Source organism: Brachycentrus maculatus, unplaced genomic scaffold (genome assembly GCF_059751285.1).
Source record: "Brachycentrus maculatus isolate JH-2025_06_01 unplaced genomic scaffold, ASM5975128v1 h1tg000518l, whole genome shotgun sequence".
Lineage (NCBI taxonomy): Eukaryota > Metazoa > Arthropoda > Insecta > Trichoptera > Brachycentridae > Brachycentrus > Brachycentrus maculatus.
The window spans coordinates 297,982-321,554 of NW_028281264.1; the positions used below are offsets into that span (position 1 = coordinate 297,982).

General features: G+C 34.4%; 1 protein-coding gene across 10 annotated transcripts in view; it reads left to right on the forward strand.

The window, feature by feature from the left end:
* DIP2 (disco-interacting protein 2) overlaps positions 1-23,573 on the forward strand; it is a 120,597-nt gene that overhangs the window by 73,412 nt on the left and 23,612 nt on the right. For 7 of the 10 annotated variants that reach the window (XM_088272718.1, XM_088272723.1, XM_088272719.1 and 4 more), the window contains one exon: positions 6,343-6,450. The exons of 2 other annotated variants lie outside the window; for them this stretch is intronic. In XM_088272718.1, the coding sequence (XP_088128844.1) occupies positions 6,343-6,450 (108 nt within the window). Of the gene's footprint in view, positions 1-6,342; positions 6,451-21,283; positions 21,825-23,573 lie in introns of those variants that run through there. One more of the 10 variants, XM_088272722.1, reaches the window with a different exon arrangement.

Here is a 23,573-nt window from a genome sequence, read left to right on the forward strand (position 1 = left end):
GCCTCACGTATACAATATATTATAATTTCTTAACCATTAGATACAATCTAAATTTTTAAAATCTTTTGCACAATGTGACAATGTCAGCGTAAAGCTGACTTCGGTCACAACAGACATTATTTGCAACATTTTGAGTGTGTCCAAATACTTGTTCACAAAATCTGGATTATCTCCAATTACAGGAGTTATTTTCATATTATTAATTGAAAATTAATAATATGAAAATAACAATATAATAATATGATTATCTCCTGTAATTGGAGATAATCCAGATTTTGTGAACAAGTATTTGGACACACTCAAAATGTTGTAAATAAATTATCTGGTCAAATTATAAGCTTAATAATAAAAATGAAAATGGTATTTTCTGGCGTTTCTCATGTGTGTGATTATAATCCGGGATTCGGATCTCACATACTAATATAAGAGTTTCTGCTTAATAAAAAAGCTTCTTTACATCTCACCAATAGATGTCTCTAGTGAAGTTCTAGTGATTCAAGAACAAAGTTTCTAAATTGGTTCATATATATAGATCTTCCGAGAATTCGAGTAGTGTGGCTGTCAATAATGGGTAGAATTGGTGAATGTTACACGTGTGTAAAGTGATCACTTAAACCAGCCTATGACGGTCGTAAGCCCCGTAAATGCCCAGACTTCCATATTCTTCTTCATCTTTGATGAAATGTCAAAAAATAACAGACATTATTTGCATTCGCTGTCCTCCGCGCAGGAAGAAAAATCAATGGCGTCGGCCGACAGCTGAAAATTTAATGTTGTCAAATTCTGCCCATGGAACCGCGGATTCAGTTTCCGCTGCGGTATAGTGTAAATTGTTGCACAAAACAAGAACATTTTTATCATGCTTAGAAAAAAAAGAGATTCTCCTTTAAAGCTAGAAACAAGCAGTCTAGGTCCACTGTTTCAAGCCGCCGTAGTAGGGCATTCAGCAGTTTCGATACAAAATGTCTTTTTCTGCGGACACTGGCGTTTCAGCTGTCTTAATCGACAGTTACCGTTCGTTACAGTTAGTGAGTTACCGGCCAAATCAGATATAAAGTCAAATGCTTTATTACATGTTCCAGTGTAACGTTTTTTCTATAAAATCTTTGAATTATGCTTTAATAATTTGACGCATCGCTGGTCTAAATTTATAGTCTGTTGCAAGCTAAAGAGATGAATACCGCGCCGCTCAAAGTAATGCGTCAAGCTAATTATGAAACAATTGGTTGATAATTGCCCTCTAAATGAATTGTTATTACTCAGTAATTGGGCAATTTCACTCTTTCAACTATTGTCTGTATCTGTTCTGTCGAACATGAATATTTAAACACTATATATATATATATATATATATATATATATATATATATATATATATATATATATATATATATATATATATATATATATATATATATATATATATATATATATATATATATATATACGCTTAGTTTTTTATTGATTTATCTCACATATGACCTGTCCGAGAGGGTTTAGTCGTTGCTATTAGCAAAATTCACCTAACATCACCAATCATCTCCCATTGAAATATTTATATTACCACTGGAAAATAATTGACTACATGAGCTTTTACCCCCACTACATGCACAAAATAACGGAAATTCATCCGACTGGTTCGTGGTAAGGCTTATTTAAAGGTAACATTGCTGAGCTTTATTTCGTAATACGATATTTGGACTAGGTTTCGCAGAAACTAATTTAAAAACAAACCCGCAGAACTTTCTCAGCTGTTATTAATTTATTCGGAAGTGTTTATTGTAACCTACCATTTACAATGTCCATGATATTTTTTTTACTTATAACGAGTATTTGATGATTTAATATTAAATAATATGCTATGATTTTACATAAAAATGGTACCCAAATGAATTGTTGTATCTACACGCATAGATATCATATTTAAAACCCTGTATTAAATGTGTGATTATTTAAAACCGAAGTTATGTTCCTAATCTGTGTCGAATCATCTTCGCTCATGTATCGATACGAATCAGGAGTTTCTGCAAATACATATTTATTACCAATTATGTATCTGCATTCGAGTCTATTACCGCGCATTTATTTAAAGATAAGATTTGATAAGAGATTAAACGAAAACACGTTTTCGCATTGTATTTTGAGGCGAACGCTGATGATAACTAATTAATTAGTCTGAATTATTATGTTTTTAGAGACTTTTAACACACTAAATACTATTGTATATAATATTTGAGGTTTATAATTATTGTTATAACTATGTCGGTAGATAGTAAACTTTAGGTACTAATTCTATTGCGCCGCATGGAAAGTTCAAGTATGTGATAATAAAGCTGCATGTGATTCGGGGGATTCGACTTCACGAGGTTTTTACAAATGTTTTGTATATCCGGTAAATTTTCGCTTTGCATTTGTAAAGTTTCAAACGACATTTTAAAAAATAAAGAAGAAAGAGCGAAGGTTTTGAGGATTAGCCGGCGTCGACACAAACAAAGGGCGTAGAGTACATCCCTCAGTGGCGGTAGAGTACCGCGCGGATAACGAGGCCCTGCACAGTGTCGATAAGTGTCGTGTCGTGTCCTGTCTGCAGCGGGCGGCGGCGCGTCGGGCGGCGCGGGCGGCGAGGCGACCGGCGGCGCGGCCGGGGCCCGCCTGCAGGCGCGCGCGCGTCGCGCTCAGCACCGCGTCACGCACAACGAGAAGAGATACCACTCAGGTACCCGGCGTCGCGGCGATCTTGCACTCAGCGTCAGCTGCACTCAAACGATATTCAGAATATTCCTACGCCCGCGATGCTTCCAATCAATTCGATTCTAAATCTCACGCGGTGGGCAAATTATTAGAAACGAGCTTCTTCCTCGATGCACTCTTCTGATGCAATCATCAGTGGACGCAGCTCGAGCCACTTGACAGGGTCGACTATTCGACCCGCTCAATCTGAACATCGTTTGTGCAACTGATGAAGCACGAGAACACTAGCCGTCTCAATATCATGTTTGTACCTTAGTAAAATTATCGACGTTTTGCAAAGCATCGTGTCCTTCTTTGTACGCATGCCAGTAGACTACAAGTCCCTGATTGAAGTTATTACTTATGATTTTATTATTTAAGACCATTTTAAAGCACGTGTAGGTAATAACTAGTAACACCCAATGTTGATAGATGCGACTAGTGTGGTGAGTATTCCTTAGTGCGCGACACATACCTGCGCATGCTTTCTTGACACATTTGCACGCTTCTCATCGTGTAATCCTTGCTATTTTTTCGTTAAATCTTTTCTTAAACAAATACTTTATTTTATCAGCGGGTCTCCAGCTGTGTATAGCGCGGCTAAACATATACCTATAGTACTTCGTGTAGGTACCGGATTTTGTCTCGTTTGTATTTAGAGACGTAGAGTGAGGTCACCAGTTTGCAGTATTAACGAACCCACTCTCTACTTTTCCGCTCACAAAACAAAGTAATCAATGCGCACAATAGCGAAGGCATTAATTGAAATGTATTCAATCATAGTGCACGCTTAGGATCATGCTAGTAATGTGATTCCTAGAGATGTGTCAGTGAGTTGGATGGAAATATTTGTTGCCGTTCAAAGGAGATGTTTTGACATTCCCACAAATAGGTAACGGATCCGCGATATCGCAAAAAATGTATTTGGAGGAATCCAATGAGCCTATCACCATTTCTAAAATACATACTGTGATATTATATTTGTTAGTATCATCCACAAAGCAAACATTATTACGACACTACAAGTTCTTTCCACACATAATAAATAAACTGCTCGTTATCCTAAAAGCTTTTTTGTCGCTCAAAACCTTCTACATCACGTTTTTATCATTTGTTATTATTCCATTCCAACAAACGCTTTTTGTCACATCATTATTCATACTCAAGTAGTAGATACGACACGTTTTGTGTCCTGTTCCGCGATGATTCGTGGTACCATGCACACTAAAGAATCTTGTATAAATATGTATTCAATAAACGAACACGATGAACAGTCCCAGGGTAAAATTTGTTTTACTCGGCTTGCCATTAAAACGCAACAATTATTATAAAACGGAACTGAATACCGAATGCGGACCTTTCATGCAAAGCAAATCAACATGGTTACCTAATATTCCGCACCCATTTCGCCGTGGCTTTTAATCGTTAATCAATTCAGATGTATGCTAATTCATATGATGTATCATAACCCGTACAATCCTTTCAACACACGTACCTGTATCGAGTATTTTGTCATTTACTGCTGTGTTAGCCAACACGCTAGATAGTTGCATACTCGTAATTCTCCTAGTCTTGTTCTTGTTCTTCGTTATAAGTAGATTGAAATCATACTAAATCGTCATTCGCATCTAAGGTTTTTCATTACTCTTAAGTAAATTCGGTTCCTTACTATCGACGAAAGTGTACGCTGGCGTTGTCGACATTAGCGTGTCTTCAAAAAGCTTCTCGCGACTCACTAATTACTGTACCTTAGGGTAATGCTGTTGGCACCTGGCTAACGTGTAGTAAGTACCGCCTCACACGTTACTTGCTGCAGAACACTAGTTGCCTTACTGCTAGAGACGCGATTCTCTTCGAGTTAACTACTTGATATAATAGGGAATCCACGTCTGGAAGCACTTGAGAGTTCATCCTATTTTTGTTTCATAAATATTCGTGAGTTTGTTCATATTTTACTATCCAAATTTGTTTTAAATCCGTAAGCTTTATTGAACACATAATTTTGTCAAGTGTGGGCTCTTGTAAATCAGCGCTATGGACAAACCCCATACGTGAGTCTTTTTTTTAAATAAGCATTGCGTCAACTAATAAATATAATCCCACTGAGACAATGTTTACAGTTTCGGATAGTTATATTTCAGAATATTTTTCCCCTCTTGTTGCTTTAATAATGTATTAATTGTAATAAATTTACTAATAATATGCCGTATATGCTAAAATTTTCGTCGTCAACCATCACCCTTAATTAAGGGTAATGATTGATTAAAATTTTAACCTAATCAAAAAATCATGTGTATATACACTGAAATCGAAATTGCATATACCTTTAAACTTCGTCGGCTTCTCTTGTATTATTATTTTCTCATTGTTAGACGTATTTTTACTCCGTAAAACGAGTAATCAAATATACCTTTGAATATTTTTCATGTTTCTCTAGTGAAATATGCAATAAAAAGTTTATTCATCGTATATTTCCATGTAGTGAATTGTATTTGGTTTTCATGACCGTTATAATCCAACGTTGGTTTCACATTTTATTCGTCCTTATCAATTCATTATTTTATTTGTCTTAATAATTAATAAGAATAATATAATTTACCATCTACATTACATTTAGATAAATTGGAAAACTGTTATACCACACATAAAAAATATTATTAACTTGAAATTTTAGTTTTATTTTGTGCTGATTTTTTTTAAATTATTTATTTATCTTGTTTTTTATTTTAATTTACACAGGAAGTAGAAAAAAAACAAGTCATCCGAACCTCATTGCGAAGTTCGTCACTGTCTTATAAAGCTGAATTATAATACAGCTAACATAAATTATAATCCTTTCAATTATTTCTATTCACCGAACATACTTTAAAAAATATTCATCAGTCCAGTATTTTTGACGCTTGAAATATTTGTAGTAAATATGTTACGTAAATCAAACAAACCTTTAAAAGTAACGAGCAATGTGTGGTAGATTGATAGATACGTGTAACATTTCACACATCTCGGTAGTATTATAACACACGTAAAATATCTTACTCTGACGAATTAAGTACCGTCTTTATTCATTACTTTCTTAATTGCCGTATATACCTACGAGTACATTTTAATGGGATTTTCATTTTGATATATCATGGGATTATATTCAAATTATATTCATATTAGTCCAATACTTACCTCGATGCTTGACATGTTCACGAATAAATTAATAGTACAATTATACTAAGCTCTGGTGCTCGATCGTGTGAATACGTCACATCTCTTATTTTAAGACTATTATTTAACGCGTACCAAATGTCGTGAAGTGGATGCACTCCACCCTTCGTATACTTGAAACAATTTTCACCTCTCGGTTTTGGAGTGGCGATAAATCCCTTTGACAGTAATTATCACATTTTGGTACTTACCTACCTCCCAACGCAATGAGTAAATATGCAGTATTTTTTGTGTTGTATCTTTGATTTGCCAGATGTACTTGTTTTTGTCTTTCAGTTGTATTGTATTATTGTTTGTGACGACGAGTTGACGCGGCGCGCGTGTTTGCGCGGGGTAGGCGGCCAGCGGTCGAGTCGTGTGTTGAGTTGTGTATGTTTGTGTTGCACGTGTCGGGAGCAGGTTCGCGGTCCGGCAAGGGCGGCGCGGCGAGTCCCGGCGGAGCAGGCTCCGCGCTGCGCAGCCGCGGGAACAGGCGCCTGACGAGGAACGAGACGCGCTACCACTCAGGTACGCTATCACGCCCTGCGGACGAGAGCATGGTGGCGGCTTCGGTCTCTAGTCTACCTCCTCACCTAGTCTCACCCCCGGGAGCCCGACTCCCTATATACATATACTCCGCTATACTTCTCCTAGACTCTTCTCGCTTTGCAGCAACTCACGCAACATCTGCCCCTTCATGGCTTCTCCCAAACGCCACCCATTTATTCTCATTCTTCTCGTGAAAGTTGGCACTTCTCTTTCAAATATCCCTTTATGTACAATACGGACCTCTTAACTAGTTAACGTTGTTTACTATTTTTCCGTGTTTTATTATCAGTATTCAAATTGTAACGAGTCAATCGTTGACGAATACTTCCATCTTGTTCTTATTTCTTCGTAGCTATTTTTAAACATTAGATGTTATTTATTTCATAACGTTTGTGGTGGTGGTGGTATATTTAAAGTATGCGAAATAATGAATAATATTTTCATCTAACACTTCTACGTAATCTTATTTACATTTTGTGTTTTGTTACTCGGGGTGTATCGGCTGTCGAAACTCAAAACACAGTAAGGGACATTTTTTTGTAGTACGTTTTTTAGCTTTTTTGGACGAAGTAGATTCTATTTAGTCCAAAAATGCAAAAAAACGTACTGCAAAAAAATATCCCTTGCTGTGTTTTAAGTTTGGACAACCGTGTTGTGCATGGTTAAAATTACTGTAAGGTACAGACTGCGACGTCGACTGTAAATGACAACTCCACCGGCCCGTAAAAGCTACCCGGTGCACTCTCACCCGCCCAGGGTGGCGATGCCGCCATGGTGCCGTGGAATTCTCCGCTTTTCTTTCCCCGCTCCGCCGCGCCGTTGCGTTGGCCAGAGGTCCCTAACATTTTTACCAACGTTTGATAATTTTACCGCGGCCCGCTAAAGGGGGCGTTGGTTGTTCATAGTTCATATTCTTTTGATCGAATAATTAAAAAAATGTTTGATTTAAAGATGCCTTAAAAATTTCATTTGGTTTCACCATAAATTAATATAAAGTGATTTAACATTTGAACACTAAAACGCTTAATGAATAAGAACCCCGAGCTCGTTTCTTTGCAACGAGACGGTTTCATCTGGGGGATAATAGTAGACAATGAGACTCGAAGTTTATTGCTTATGTCCAGTTTATTCCGATATTTTGTTTTGGTCGCTATCACTGCATAGAGTTTGCTTCTTATTGATAAGATGTCGGAAATAGCAATAAAGATTTGAGTGCTGTGGTGGCAATCTCAAGGTAAACCGCCATGACTATAATCCAGAACACCGGCAGAATTATTGTCGCGAACGTAGTTTAAAGGCTGCCGTCATTTAAAATCTCCAGCATTTGATCATCTTCTTGCACAGACATGCTAGTTTCGTCTGGTTTGTTGATAAATGGACAGCAGGTCCATTTCTTACCAGTTTGTGGGTCTTTTGTGGTTGGGATTACCGCTCGAACTCTTTTAAAAGCAAAGATCGTGCACCTAGCTGGGCCTCAGACAGTCCGGTATCATTTGATCCACAGACCGAGAGTTGGGGACAACTGGGGAAGGCGATAAATGTCGATATAGTTTGTATTTGAACCGACAACTCGGTCATTCAAAATATGCGGAATTTCCACTCGTTTTCTGGTCAGACGACAAACATGCAATAAATTACGAGTACGTACATACATACACACACGTAATGTGAATTGTCAAGCTACGTATCTCTGTATTGCGTTGTAATAACTCAAACATCAGCTTAAGTACGCGCTTACCGCGTCATGTTTATTGAACTTTATTTTCACGTTTGAATGATTGATGGCAGTTAAACATCAGATTTACTCGCGGCAATTGGCTTTCGTAGGTTCTTTGTTTCAGTCGCTGCTTTGCGCGCAATACTTAAATTTAAAAAATCCCTAAACAATCCTTAATGCTCATTTTTTTATACAATACTGCACAAACTGCGTACGTACAGAGTAATAAGGGATTCCATAAATTCGTTTTTCAGGCGCCTACTCGTAATTTCCCATAATACACTTTATTTGTAACACGTAATACCTATAATTACGGTTTTAGGGTCGTCTTAATTATTGAAAAGAAAACATTATTTTTTAATTTCGAAAATATGTCAGTTACGACAGTTAGTCAAGAGAACCACGTATGCGGCAAAACGTTATATGATAGACGTTCGAATGGTGATATAAGGAAAGAATGCAAGGCTGAGATAAGCATTATCGATCAAATTAAGAAAGGTGTGTTTAGATGGTTTGGGCATGTAAATGTAATTAGTGAAGAATGAATAGATAAACAAATCTATTAGGCGAATGTGGTTGGTAATAGAAACAGGAAGATCGAGGAAAGCCTGGCGTGGTCAAGTATTTCGAATACTCTGATGTGGTCAAGCCAGGAGTTGGAATAATCGGCGTGTATGTATGAGAAGATATATAAATGTGGACGAGGCAAAGATTATGTGCAAAAACAGATTGGTGTCGCGTTCTATTCTCTCTGCCTACTCCTGCAAAAAGCGGCGTGACGGTTAGCGAAATGTTTGTTCCTCAGACTAAGTGGATGGGTATTGTCAGTGGCGTGCAGAGTTTTTAATCAGGGGTTGGGTAAGGATAAGGCATAGTAGGCACTGGTCGTGTTTCTATATGGAACGTGAGTAATCTAAGGTAGGCACTGCTTTTTTGTCTATATAGAATGCACGCCTCTGGGTATTGTGTGTACTAAGAAAATGTATGAATGTGTGGTCCACTTTAGGTAAAAGTCATTATATTATTATACACGTAGTGATTTCTCGCCAACTAATGGTGCTTATTTTATTAAAATATATTCGTTTATTTTTATTCATTATTCTTAAAACTGATATAATTGACGTTAAATTGGTCGAGTTTAAAAATCCATATAATAATGAACAAATTATTCAATTTATGTGTCTACAGCTGTTAAATGAGATACCCGTGCTATTATTAGGTGTCGGTTATCGAGTTACCATTCAACTAGTTACAAGCATTCATTTTACTGCAAACAATAGCAATTTCATTAAGTTTCTTCAAAACCCTTATTCGCACCCCAATGGTACATAGGGCACTGCATCATATGAACGCAGTGTTATCTTGATCGTTAACACATGAAGGAAAGGTGATCAGCCATCCACTTCAGGTACCAGTCCAGGGTAATATTAAATAAATATTAGAGTGAAAAAATCATTACTTTTACATATCTTTAATATATTTTTAATCTCTGATCGTGTCTGACCCCTGTCTCTGTTTGAATAATTCCTGTAAATCTAAATTAGGCAACTTTTTTAAAAGTATTTAGTTTGGAGTTCTAGCTCGGCTACATCACACAGACTCTCATTCCGTCTGCGGAGCACTTGTCATGGTTGTATATATTACCTACAATAAATAACACCGCCTATCTACAAAGTTTCTCACTGCTCTTAGTGTATTTTTTTTAAGTATTGTTCATTTATTATATTCATCACTTTGTGTAATGAATACGCGACGATTTATCGGGTAAATTTTCTTAGAGGGGGCTGAGACACGAGAAACCCCAAAGTATAGATATTATACTTTGCAATTATGAGATCGTTCAATGAAGAATTGTACAATGTGTCGATAATGATGCTCACAACTTAATTTTCTTTAAATTCAGGTAACATTTGAGGTAATTGATTTTTTGCTGAAAGTACCGTTTTTGTAATGCAAAAAAAAATCCAAAAAAAACATATGGTGTTGAGAAGAATATAAATATATATACAGTCAAACCTCTATCTATCGTTCCTCGAATAATCGTTTTCCCGGATGTGTCGTTTATTTCTTCTATACCGACTTAATTTCATACTAAACTAATCGGCATCGATCGTTTCTCTATCACCATTTACCGCATTTATCGTTCGAATTAAGCTGTATATTTGATACATTTTGTCTGTTTTTTTTACATTATTTCCTATTTTCTTACATTCAACGGCAACGTATGGGATAGAAACTATCGAAAGCTTGTGTAACCGATACCAGAAGCCGAAAATATACTATTGACTTACGAAAATAAAACATTTAAAAAACTAAAGTATTTTTCAAAATTCTATTCAGGTTTGTATTTTTTTTAAATAAATACATTTGCATCTGAAACATGTATTCTTCTTACAATTTCAGCCTACGAAAGGTTATGCAGATTGGGAGGACGGTATCTTTACTCGGTCGTATCTATTTGCGTATTGACCTCTTAATCCCGCATTCATTGTTTTCCCGCATTCATAGTTTATTTTAATAGGTCCCTTTAAAAACGATAGATAGAGGTTTCACTGTATATATATATATATATATATATATATATATATATATATATATATATATATATATATATATATATATATATATATATATATATATAAAATATATATATATATGTATATATATATATATATATATATATATATATATATATATATATATATATATATATATATATGTATATATATATATATATATATATATATATATATATATATATATGTATATATATATATATATATATAAATATATATTCTTTTTTATGCCACACGTATACAATATACTAGAATTTATCAACAATTAGGTTTAATCTTAATAAAAAAAATTGTATCATCTCCAATTAGGAGTTATTTTTAACATCTCAACATAGATAAAGAAGAATATGGAAGTCTGGGCATTTACAAGACTTTAATTAAATTAAGTGGTCATATTATATGGTAAGCGTAAGTAAAAACTGAAAATGATGTTTCTCAAATATGTGAATATAATCCGAAATTCGGAACTCGCATACAAATGAAAAAGTTTTTGCTTTATAGAAGCTTTCCTTAAAAAATCCGCCATAGATATCTCTAATGAACTTTCGCATACTGTTTTTCTGGTTTGATCAATAAATCTTGAAGTTACAATTTTTTTAGTAGTGTGGTTGTCAAGCATGAAACCAGCCTATGACGGTCGTAATCCCTGCAAATGCCCAGACTTCCATATTCTTCTTCGTCTATGTTGAGATGTCAAAAATAATGTAGGTAATAAAGGATAAAATTTGACACCATACAATGTATATTATTTTACACATAGACACACATTACACGAAATAGTGTCTAGATTGGCCAAGGCTACTTGGAACAATTGGCCTACGACCTCATGCCCATGGTGGCATTATCGTTCTTTCTTCTCAGGGTCAAATCAGTTTAATACAGATACGAAATATTTTATCTCGTTCGGAGGTAACTAGCTGTGTTACTGGATATTTTACATTTGTTACATTTTTTTACTACAATTTTTTTTCTCCGGCTTTGTCTTATCCACAACACAACAATTCGCTCACTCCTTTCAAGAACGTCATAAATAAAAAAAACTTGATTTTTCAGGAGAACTTTTTTTATGTTTAAAAATATAATACAAAGTATTAAAAATAAATATCAAGCCAATTATTGAACTTTTTACTGTGCAACAGATCTTTTTAGGTAAAACCTGAAGGTTTTTTCTCCATTTGAAAAATATTTAGTTTATTCAAAAAAATAATTAAACTATACCTTTTCTTCAAAATGCAAAAACAACACTTTCTGACCTGTAGCGGGTAAATATTAAGTTTAAAATATGCCTCTTTTGCTGGGATATAGTACATTTTCTGGACATTCCGAAAACATGCACAACTTAAAATTGACGATTTTTGATTTATGACGTTCTTGAAAGGAGTGAGCGAATTATTAAGTAATCGCGTGTCCAATTAAACTATTGTAGATACATACATCGGATGATGTGACAGCCTCTTGAGATGAAGAATCCACTAGCGGCGATTAAAGGAATAAATGTATTAAATCGTTATAATGTGCGGCAAATGTATGACAGATGTTAGAATGGTGAAATAAGGAAACAGTTCATGGCTGAGATTATGGATAAAATTGAGAAAGGTTTGTTGAGATGGTTTAGACGTGTGGAATGAATGAGTGAGGAAAGAACGGTAATACGAATTTATGAAGCAAATGTAGTTGGAAAAAGGAGCAGACGATGACCGAGAAAAACTTGACATGGTCATGTATGTCTAATACCTGAAAGTGGTCAGGTCAGGAGTCGAAATAAGCGGCGGGTATGTATGAGGAGATGCATGAATATGGAAGAGGCGAAGAAAGTTTGCCTAGACAGACTGGCGTGGCGTTTTATTATCTCTGCCTACCCTTCAGGGGGAAGCGGCGTGATGGTTAGTTAGTTAGTTAGTTGGTTAGTTAAATCGCTATTAATCTTCATATTTTGAAAAAAGCTGTTAACTAATAATTCCTGAGGAAAAGTTTGTTGTTTTCCCTTTTTTGTACTCGGGTTATTTCTCCAAGAATGTAGCGAGTATGAATTTTTGTATTTTTCTTGTAAATTATGAAATTTAAAAGCGGTTCTTATGGTACAGAACTCATTTCATAACTTGATGTTTTCAAAAGAGATGTTTTTATGAACTCTTAAAATTGAAATTCTTTAAAAAAATTGTTGGCTAAAAAGTGTTCAGTTCACTCAATAAAACACGCTTTTGTTGTTTGCTGATTAATTACACTAACGGGCTTTTGATTACAAACTTAATTTGGAAATTCTAAATATAATAATTGTTCACTGTTTTAGTTTTATGTATTGAATGTTAAAACTGTTCATGAATGTTGTAGTTAGTTTCGCCTCCATATGAAGTCACCAAACATTCCCCACTAATTTTAATTTTAATTTTATTTTATTTTATTTGGAAATCCAACAGAACTGTTACATAAATCCACTTACATTAACGAGTAACACGAAACAGGTATTTGCACCATTCCAGTTACAAAATTTCACATTTGTTATTTAAAATAAATACCTGGAAGAGGGACGGGAGTAAAAGGGGAAAAGGGGAAAAGGGGAAAAGGGAAAGATCAAATACTCAAGTCAAAGACAAATTATGTGAAAATAGGGACACACCACGATATGAATATCGACTTATATCGACTTACTATGTAAGCGATCTTAGTGCTGGCATGTCGAGTAGAAAATTCCCATATTCATCGTTGACCAATTTTGATGAACGATGAATATAGAAACTTTGTTTAGAGTTTGTTCTACTCGTGGGAAGCGCTAAGGTGTCTGTTTAAACTAACCTTTAGTTCAAAAATCAATACGTTTATAGTATTATTACAGCTTATGGATCGGTAATTATAACTCAATTAAAAATCAGTCAGTTTCAAGTCGCTATGACAGTACAAGAACAAGTGTATTCAGTCTCCTTTGTATCAATCTCAAAAGGGTTGGGTTCCCGCGTACACCCCTACTCTGCCCTATAACAGCGTTTAGGGTCATAGTTGAAGTTGAGAGAAATATTGCGCCGTTACAATATTTTTCTAATTTATCAATCATATCATATTGACATTCTGTGTTACTAATTATAATTACATAGTTACATAGTTATATGTTGGCTTGTAATATCGCCTAGAAACGTTTGCTTGTACCGCTTTCGGTCTTCCCTTAATGCTGATTACCACTAATGATTTCGCCAATACAGCCTATAAATTAAGTTTATTTGAGATACATAAATATATTAAGCGACTGATGCCTACATTATGATTACTATTACCTGCACGAAATAGTGCCGTATATCAATCATTCGAACATCTTACAATTTTGAAGTTAGGTAACAAAATTTCCCGTCCTGGGGCTGTGTATTCCAATTTGGGAGTCGAGAGATGCGAGCGCTCATCGCAAAAAGGTACTTAAACGTTGCGTAACCGCTGTAAGGAAAATGTAGCTGATGAATAGGTCCTTCTAACGATGTTCCGAACAATTAATGGGCTTTGGAAGAAGTACGGACGTGAAATGTGGCTAGAATTCCAAACCACAATTATTTGAGAAAAATATTGCGGGCGCGGCGTTTGACAATAACCCAGTGGACTAATAACTCGTAAACACAAAAAATGGAATAGCTAACTTAACTATTGAACGAAAGTTATCAACAACATTTTGAGTATGTCTAAATACTTGTTCACAAAATCTGGATTATCTCCAATTACAGGAGTTATTTTCATATTATTTTTTGACATCTTTGATGATATGTCAAAAAATAAAGTTATCAATCTAATGTATTTCAGTGCTACATATTTAAGCTGAGATAAGCATTATCGATAAAATTAAGAAAGGTGTGTTGAGATGGTTTGGACATGTAGAACGAATGAGTGAGGAAAGAACGGTAAAACAAATTTATGAGGCGAATGTTAGCGGGAAAAGAAGCAGACGAAGACCGAGAAAAACATGGCACGATCAGGTATGCCAAATACTTGAAAGTCAGGTTAGGAGTCGTAACAATCGGCGGGTATGTATGAGGAGATGCATGAACGTGGAAGAGGCGAAGAATGTTTGCAAGGACAGAGTGGTGTGGCGCTCTATTCTCTCTGCCTAACCCTGCGGGGAAGCGGCGTCATGGTTAGTTAGTTAGTTATATTTAAATTGTTATTATAATATCAAATCGTTTAAAACAATACGCAATTAATATTATTTAAAATGGCCTTTTGAACTATTGAAAAGATAGTATGAAAAATATGACATTGGCAATGTCGAAAACTTATTAAATTACAATTATCCACGATACAAATGTTTGTGTAATGCATATTATCAGGTGTTTGTCTTGAACTTGAAGACGCTTGATATATTGCTTTTGTTTCGTTAAAGGAAGATTATTTTTATGCTTTATTTTATTCCAAGACTTATGAGATAAAACATAAGACTGATAACTGTTTTTTTCTGACAGTGTTATACTCGTATATTGTTACCATACTTAAATATACTTTATTTTTCAAGGATATGTGTCTCTGTATTTTTTTTTATTTACAAGGATTTACAAGATCCTTTTTGGTTAGTTCTTCGCGTTCGACTTATAATGTCGGACTGGTTGATATAACACAATTAAAATTTTCAACTACATATTTACTTTACTTACTTATAACCCTTATCCGCACCCAATGGTGCACAGGGCACTGCATCGAATTGACGCAGTGTTTTCTTGATCATTACTTACATGAAAGCAAGGTGATCACTCTTGCGCTTCTGAACCAGTCCAGGGTAATATTAAAAAAATATTACAGTGTAAAAATTACTAATATGTATTTTCACCCCCCTGGGAATCGAACCCGGGACCTCCAGCTCGGTAGCTAAACACGCTGACCATTACACCACGAAGGCGGACTACATATTCAATAAAACTAATTGGCTTTCTAAATTAATAAAATTACTATCGAATAATTAATAAAGGCAGAATGGAAGTGAAGCATGGAGTTGCAAAGAATGCAAGGCTGAGATAAAATTTAGAAAGGTGTGTTGAGATGATTTGCGTATGTGAATCGAATGAATGAAGAAAGGATAGTAAAATTTTTATAAGGCGAACGTGGTTGTTAATTCTATCAAGTTTTTTCCAGTCGTCCGAGGAAAACTTGATCGTGATCAAGTATTTCAAGTACTTGGGCTTGGTCAGGTCAGGAGTCGGAATAATCGGCTTGTATGTATGATAAGATGTACGAATGTGGAAGAGGCGAAGATTTTGTTCAAAGATAGATCGGAAAGTCGTTATATTCTCTCTGCCTACCCCGGCGGGGAAGCAGCATGACGGTTAGTCAGTTTCTTACTTTATAAATAATCGGAGACTTATTTTTTATTTAAAAACTTTTTCTTAATCCAGTAACTATAAAAACTATCTATAAATACTATCATGTGTGTTATAAAAATTATATTGGTGTGTTGAGATGGTTTGGACATGTGAAACGTATGAGTGAAGAAAGAACGGTTAAACAAATTTATGAAGCAGAGGAAGACCGAGGAAAACTTGGCACAATCAGGTATGTCAAATACTTGAAAGCGGCCGGGTCAGGAGTCGTAATAATCGTCAGGTATGTACGAGGAGATGCATGTAGTAGAGGCGAAGAATGTTTGCAAAGACAGAGTGGTGTGGCATTCGATTCTCTCTGCCTACCTCTGCGGGGAAGCGGCGTGATGGTTAGTTAGTTTTTATTTTATTGTTGTTAGTCTGTTATTTGTCCACTGGGCCATCACTGGGCATATGGAAGTCTGAAATTGCCCTGCCTCTGTAAAGGAACCGGTCTATCCGCTTGGGAGCCTGCGACCGGTCCACTCCCCTCCTCTTCACTCCCTTTATCACCACCGCCATCTTCTGATCCTAGAGATTATCTCTATCAATTTTATTACATCTCGAAATAAAGACCCTTCTTCGTCCATCAGTGACTTGTCTTTGTTTGCTTTGTTTTACCTTTGGAACAATCTACATTTGATCATTTTCATTGGAGATGTCCACTGAATATGTATTAATTTTAAATATAATATCATACTTTGGCGTGGTTCACGCACGTAACATATACCACAGCCGCGTTGCAAAATGCTAAACGAATTCAAACTATTATAGTTCTTTGATTGTTTCAGCAGTCACTTTGTGGTAACATATCGCTCACTCCTTTCAAGAACGTCATAAATCATAATACTTGATTTTTCAGGAGAACATTTTTGAAGTTTAAAAATATAATACAATGTATTAAAAATAAATATCAAGCCACTTATTAAACTTTTTACTGTGCAACAGATCTTTTTAGGTTAAACCTGAAGGTTTTTTCTCCATTTGAAAATATTTAGTATATTTAAAAAAATTCATTAAACAAAACCTTTTCTTCAAAATGCAAAAACAACACTTTCTGACCTGTAGCGGGTGAATATTATGTTAAAAATATGCCTTTTTTGTTGGGATATAGTACATTTTCTGGACATTCCGAAAACATGCACATCTGAAAATTGACGATTTTTGATTTATGACGTTCTTGAAAGGAGTGAGCGATATATCCATTTTTTCCACTACTTCATAAAATCCATTGTGACACGTATTTCGACGCTTTCTGCGTCATTTTCAAACGCTGTATGTGAAGCTAAGTCTCAATTTTAGAGTTGTGTCTAAACAAGAATCAGGAAACACGAAGAAATAAAAAAGAGTTTGCTAATCATTCAATAGATAACAATCACACATTTACGACAATAACGTAGAAATTCATATAAAAATAATGATAAACCCATAATTAACAATATGACAATAACTAAAGCCCCAAGGATACAAGTCTACACATACGGTGTTTGGAAATGATGCGGAATACATCGAAACATGTGTCACAATAGACATTAGCACAAAGTGACTGCCGAATCAATCGATGAAATTAAATATTACTAATTATTAATTATATCACAATGTCACTTGAGGGGCGAATACAAATATTTCTCACTGCTTTCGGGGGCCGAAAAGCAACAAAAAAACAAGTCGTAGAATAACAAATTCTTTTAACCGTGCTGAACATTTAAAACGAGTATTTTTTATGTTTTATTGTAAACAAAAGTTTCATTTATAACCTTGACTAGCGTCGGGAGTCGAGACTGGTCACATTATTAACATATAGAGATTATTAACCTATCTCAAAGTTGCTTTACTAGCTATGCAAGGTCAGATCGTGTTTAGATTTAACTTACTTATTGATGAACTATTAATATTCTAGTTTCATCTAAATGAACACACGCGCAGTCGGGTACCTCTGTTATTGTACAAACATCGTAAAGGCATATTAGCCAGGATCCGATCTCCTGACATACCTGTACAGCATCTCACCAGGCTGCGCTACATCGCGCAGATCGCATTGGGTTCCATACATTTTACGCGTCCATACATAATGGACCCAAAATGCCCGATCGTTCAATCCGCAAAATTTAATATATTCCGATAACTATCGTAAAAAATATGATTTAGGCAATCACCTGTGAGAAAACGAGATTGAAAAGTAACTCCCAGCGCAAAAAAGGCGCCCTTCGCTCTAGGGGATGCTACCTCCGGGTAGGTTGCAGTTTCACTCTCGCGAGTTACCTGTATTTAATATGTTAAATCAAAGCATCCGAAAAATAATATTAAATTATAAATTGAGAATTCATCACAGGTAGAAGACTAAAAAATTGGCTGAGAGATCATCCTTTATTTTCATTTCTATCACTCCAGTCACGTTTAACGAAATATACTGATATCACATAGCGATCCTGAAGAGGTGACATGTTGTTATTTTATTAATTGGCCCAAGAATATATTATACTCGGAAACCACTTAAAGGATGTAGACAAATGGCGGGTTATTCTGATTTCATGCGCGTATCGTGTTTGGAATTCGCAATAATTGTTTTTGTCTTTGTATCCGCGAATTGCGCAGTGTTATTCTGAAGACGTGCATTGACTTCCAAAATAAAATTTTAATTGGGCGGCAAAATTACCCCCCTGTCTGCCGAAAATCATGGGCGTATAAAAGTCGAGTATTCCTATATTCTATATTCGAGTAAGTACTGGGTGCCTCTCCAAAATGAGTCCAGGGCGTACTGATGTCAAGCAGTAGGATACACCCCTCGGCTATCCGTTATAAGTTTGCGTTTTATACAGCATTGTGTTGCATACAATTTAAGGAATGCATCGCAAGCGACTGCTTATTTTGGAAACTGAATCATAGGGAAAACTCCATACTGAAAAAATGTATAGGCCGATCCCTACCCTTGTATACTTCCCTCGTCTTTTTTCAAATCATCTTATACTAAATTACTGACGCTCTTGGACCCATGTGTCAATAAACGATAGCGAAAGCAGATATAGTTTAATGAGGGTAGGTTTTGTAGTATGGACTTTACGTAAAGAGGTAAATGTTGACAGGATTTATGAATGTGAATAATGGGACACCACATATACCACCGTCAAATCATCTACGCACTTTACGGCTTACATCAAAGATGTTTTTAGGGTAGTGTTGAGTGATATATTACTCCGGTACAAAGTTAAGTTTATATTAGTTTTTAATAGGTAAACAACAACGGGGTACCGTGCATAGATGCTTAAAAGAACCCCTCGTATCCGTTACCATTGTAACTGGGGGTATAGTCGTAATAATTTGACATCTAGAAGGCATACAGACTCGACTCTCGAAAACGCATTGTAAAAATAACCATAATAACGCTTTTCTTGAAGCCCAAAATAGCTAATCATCTTTTATCAAACACATATTTGTAGTTATGTTCGGTCACTTTGTTCCTAAGACCGTTATTTTTTAATGTTGTTTTTCGTATAAAGTCTTAAAAATGATAAAAAGTAATCCGTCTTGTACAGAGATTGTCGAAAATAGTCGCGCATGTACTAATACTCGATATTCAAATTATTTTGTTGGCCATTTTTATTATTTGTAATGTGAGTGAAAACAGTATTTTCAATAAAAATGGATGTTATTACTAAATAATTTTTCTTCATCCGAATCACGTGAAGCTTCCAAAATCATATCGACTCATCGAAACAAAATCGTGCAGAAAACCATTTTTGCGCTTAGTATAAAACCATTATTTACCATTATGACAAAAGTGTTAAATAAAGCTATTTGATATATTTTATCAAAAATAATTGACGTTATTTTTTTTTAATGAGAGCTTTCTTTTAAAGAATATTGAGAAAGTAATAGAAAAAAATAGTAGTAATTTAGACGAGCTTTGAAAACATTTATGGAAAAATGATAAACACATCAACAAAATTATTATTTAAAAAATTTCAAGTCCCAAATATAGAATCCATTTATAAAAAAACCGCAGTTTTTCAAATACTAAAGGGTGACAACTATTTAAATTTAACAAAGAATTTATCATCGAGATTCTCAAACGATTTTTCTATTCCAAAATGCAACACCAAGCAATTTCAGCAAAACTTCAAATATTTGGCAATCAAACATTTCAATAAACTCCCTAAAGAAATAAAAAAATAGATGATATAAAAATCCTCAAGAAAAAAATTAAAGCTCTATACATTTAAATCTTTAAAAAAATATATTAAAAAAACTATTATATCTTTTATTATATAACATTAAACCACGAGTGTAAGTCCCTTTCCAAGCACAAGAGCACACTCTTTTATGGACACACACACAGACTCTTTTATGGAGAGGCACAGCGAATCGAAATATAAAAGTTCTACATATGTATAAATGATTCAAATGTTATTATGTTATAAATAAAAATGTAAATATATTAAATGAATAAAAAAAAAAAAAAACATCGAACCTCATTACGAATGACTCAAATATCCAATATAACTTTAGTAGAAATTCGCTCGAAATACGACATTGTAAATATGTTTCTGTAAATGTCGACATACCAACAGGTATATCTCAAAAATATCACACGTCGATTGTATTTAGTTACCTTAGAAATATCAATGATTTTTTAAAGGATTTATGTATGTGAGCTGTGAGAAGTCTGCAAATTTCTTAATGTTGAAAGACATTTGCGACCGTGTCACTGTGGGTTTTTCGAAGAAAGTCGAATCGAACTTTAGATGAAACAAAGAATAAATGTAAGGTCATTTATTCCGTTAATAACTCTTGTATTCCTTCGTCAGGTGCTATAATAATCGTATTGATGAAACGGGATTCAAATTGAACCCTCGTAAGTTTACAAAAGGTAATGGTGTTGTACTGCGACTGTACATACATTAAATACATATTGTAACACCGTAAGCAATACAGAAGGTACGCATTTATGTCGTTCAAATGTCTTATGTCCTTTAATGTTTGCCACTATCCCTTTGACAATGAAAAAATATATATCGCACGTCCCTGGTAAACAAGGATATACTTTCGATGTTTTAGAATATTTAAGCTTGATCCCAGATTCGGTATCTACTTTGTATTCAGACCTGGCTGTATCATGTTTATAAACAAATGCTCTTTTTTTCATCCACTTTAGTATTTACGTAGCGGTCTCTCGAAGGAGAATTCATTTCAGAACGGTCAGTCTTCGTAGTCGGGTCGCCTTAGACGCCAGAGTATTTCTCGATTGCGCACCGCTTGTTGCGTTCTCGCATTATTTGATAATAAGAATTCGTTCAGATTGCGCAAAAATGTCGATTTTTTACCGATCCGGGGGGAAAACGTTTGTACAAGTGACATTTTCCGAATCGGTTTTTACTTGTGAAAATAGTGACCTATACCTTTTTGTTACTTATGTCACCCATTCGGAATTCGACGAGCGATTTGAATTCGTGCAGTCCAGGCGCTATATCTCCAAATTAGAGGTACTCTATTTCACTCCTCAGCCGCAGCTGATGCGCACCTTGAGAAACAGGGGCTGATGGGGCGAACCCTCCGAAGTAAAGTGCCTTCTTTCTGCGGCTACTCGACATTCGAGTACGCCGAATGTAATAAGCTCGCAGATTCACTTTCCTTTGCGGTGAGATAGACATTCCCGGCTAGGTCGGAGTATAATTAAAGACAATTGTTATTATGTGTTCCAATGTAATGGGAATTATGGCACTCGTAAAACTAGCAACACAGGTAAGGCTTTTTCCTTTATTTTAGGATATTCTAATAAATAATATTGGGTTCATTAGAGGTTCTTTATATTATGCTCGACATTATTCCAGCATGCTTGTCTTCTTATTTTTCTTTCTAATAGTTGTACTATGTGCATGTTAATCGGGGCAAACTTTAAAACTATATCCAATTACTCGTGCCTGTTTTTTTTTCTTCTCTTTTTTTAAAATTTATACTGTATATTGTTTGTTTATTACATTTATATTTATTTTGACCATAGTAATTTGCATATTTTAACTGACTTAATAAATATAAACAAAATAAATACATGTGCAATCAGAGTAATTAGTGATCTGTGATCGTATTTTTTTGACCGGTCCCTCGTTGTAAAATGTGAATTCGCGACTTTGCCGCGCATGTGCGTACACAGCCACCTTGAAAAAACCACCCGTAAAAGGGGCCCAAAATCTTAATCCATTTTTACCAAATATCTCGCTTCATAAATTTCATTGGAGACGAGAAGTTGCTTGAATTTTTTTTGTAGACCTAAAATATAACTTTTTTCTTTAGTTGTAAGAAATTTTATGCTCTAAAAAAATTGTTACGTTTAATTTGCGTTTGAAAAACTAGATTTTCCCGTGTTTCGGTTGGGTTTTTGCAAGATGGCGGCACGCGCGATGCGCGCCCAAACCGGATCTTGGATATTATAACAGGGTACCTGTTTATGTAACATATTTAAAATTAAAATGATAACGACCACAACGCCTTTTTACGCTAATTTAGCCAGTATTTATTCTTACTTACTCAATAATGAACACAAACAGTTTTTTGGACACACTTGATGTAAGTATTTTTCACACTTGAAATAAACACACACACATTTTATTTATTATTAATTTTAATCTGCAATGAATAAATGTAAAACGAATTGCATTGTTAAAAATGAAAAGCCCTTATAATAAACATGGAATAAGGTAAAGTTACAATATTTACTATCATGACATAATTATATAATTAATGTTTATATAGTTTATTCATCTTATATTTTTTGTTTTTTTATTTATTTATTAAATAACCATATTTCTTTAATTTCACTTTCTCATCCAATGTCCTTTAAATTGACACAAATTTTACGATTTTACGAACTCGCCTAATTTATATATGTTTTTCTATTTTCGGAAAAAAAATTACCTTACCTGGCAACTCTTGTGTTTTTTTTTTCTCTTCCTCTTTCTGCAATTTTTCTTAGTAAACACGTCAAACGTTGCCTGCCGTCCTCTGTCATGCATTGTGTGAACGTCAAAGGATCGTGCTTACTTTTTTTGTAAAATTAAAAAGGTTTTTTTTTCTCTTTTTCGTGTACCATCCTATATAGTTTAGGATTTTTTTTATGTAAAATTAATACCTGTCGATAAATATACTCGAATTTTCTATTCTATATATGAATTCTAAACACGTGGAACTAATATTTCCTTTTCAATGTAAATCTCTCCTTAGGGATGCAATGTTTTATTTGTAAATTCACAAATTATATATGTGTATATATATATATTTATATATTTATATATATAAATATATATATATATATATATATATATATATATATATATATATATATATATATATATATGTATATATATATATATATATATATATATATATATATATATATATATATATATATATATATATATATATATATATTTATATATATATATAAATATATATATATATATATATATATATATATGTATATACATATATATATAT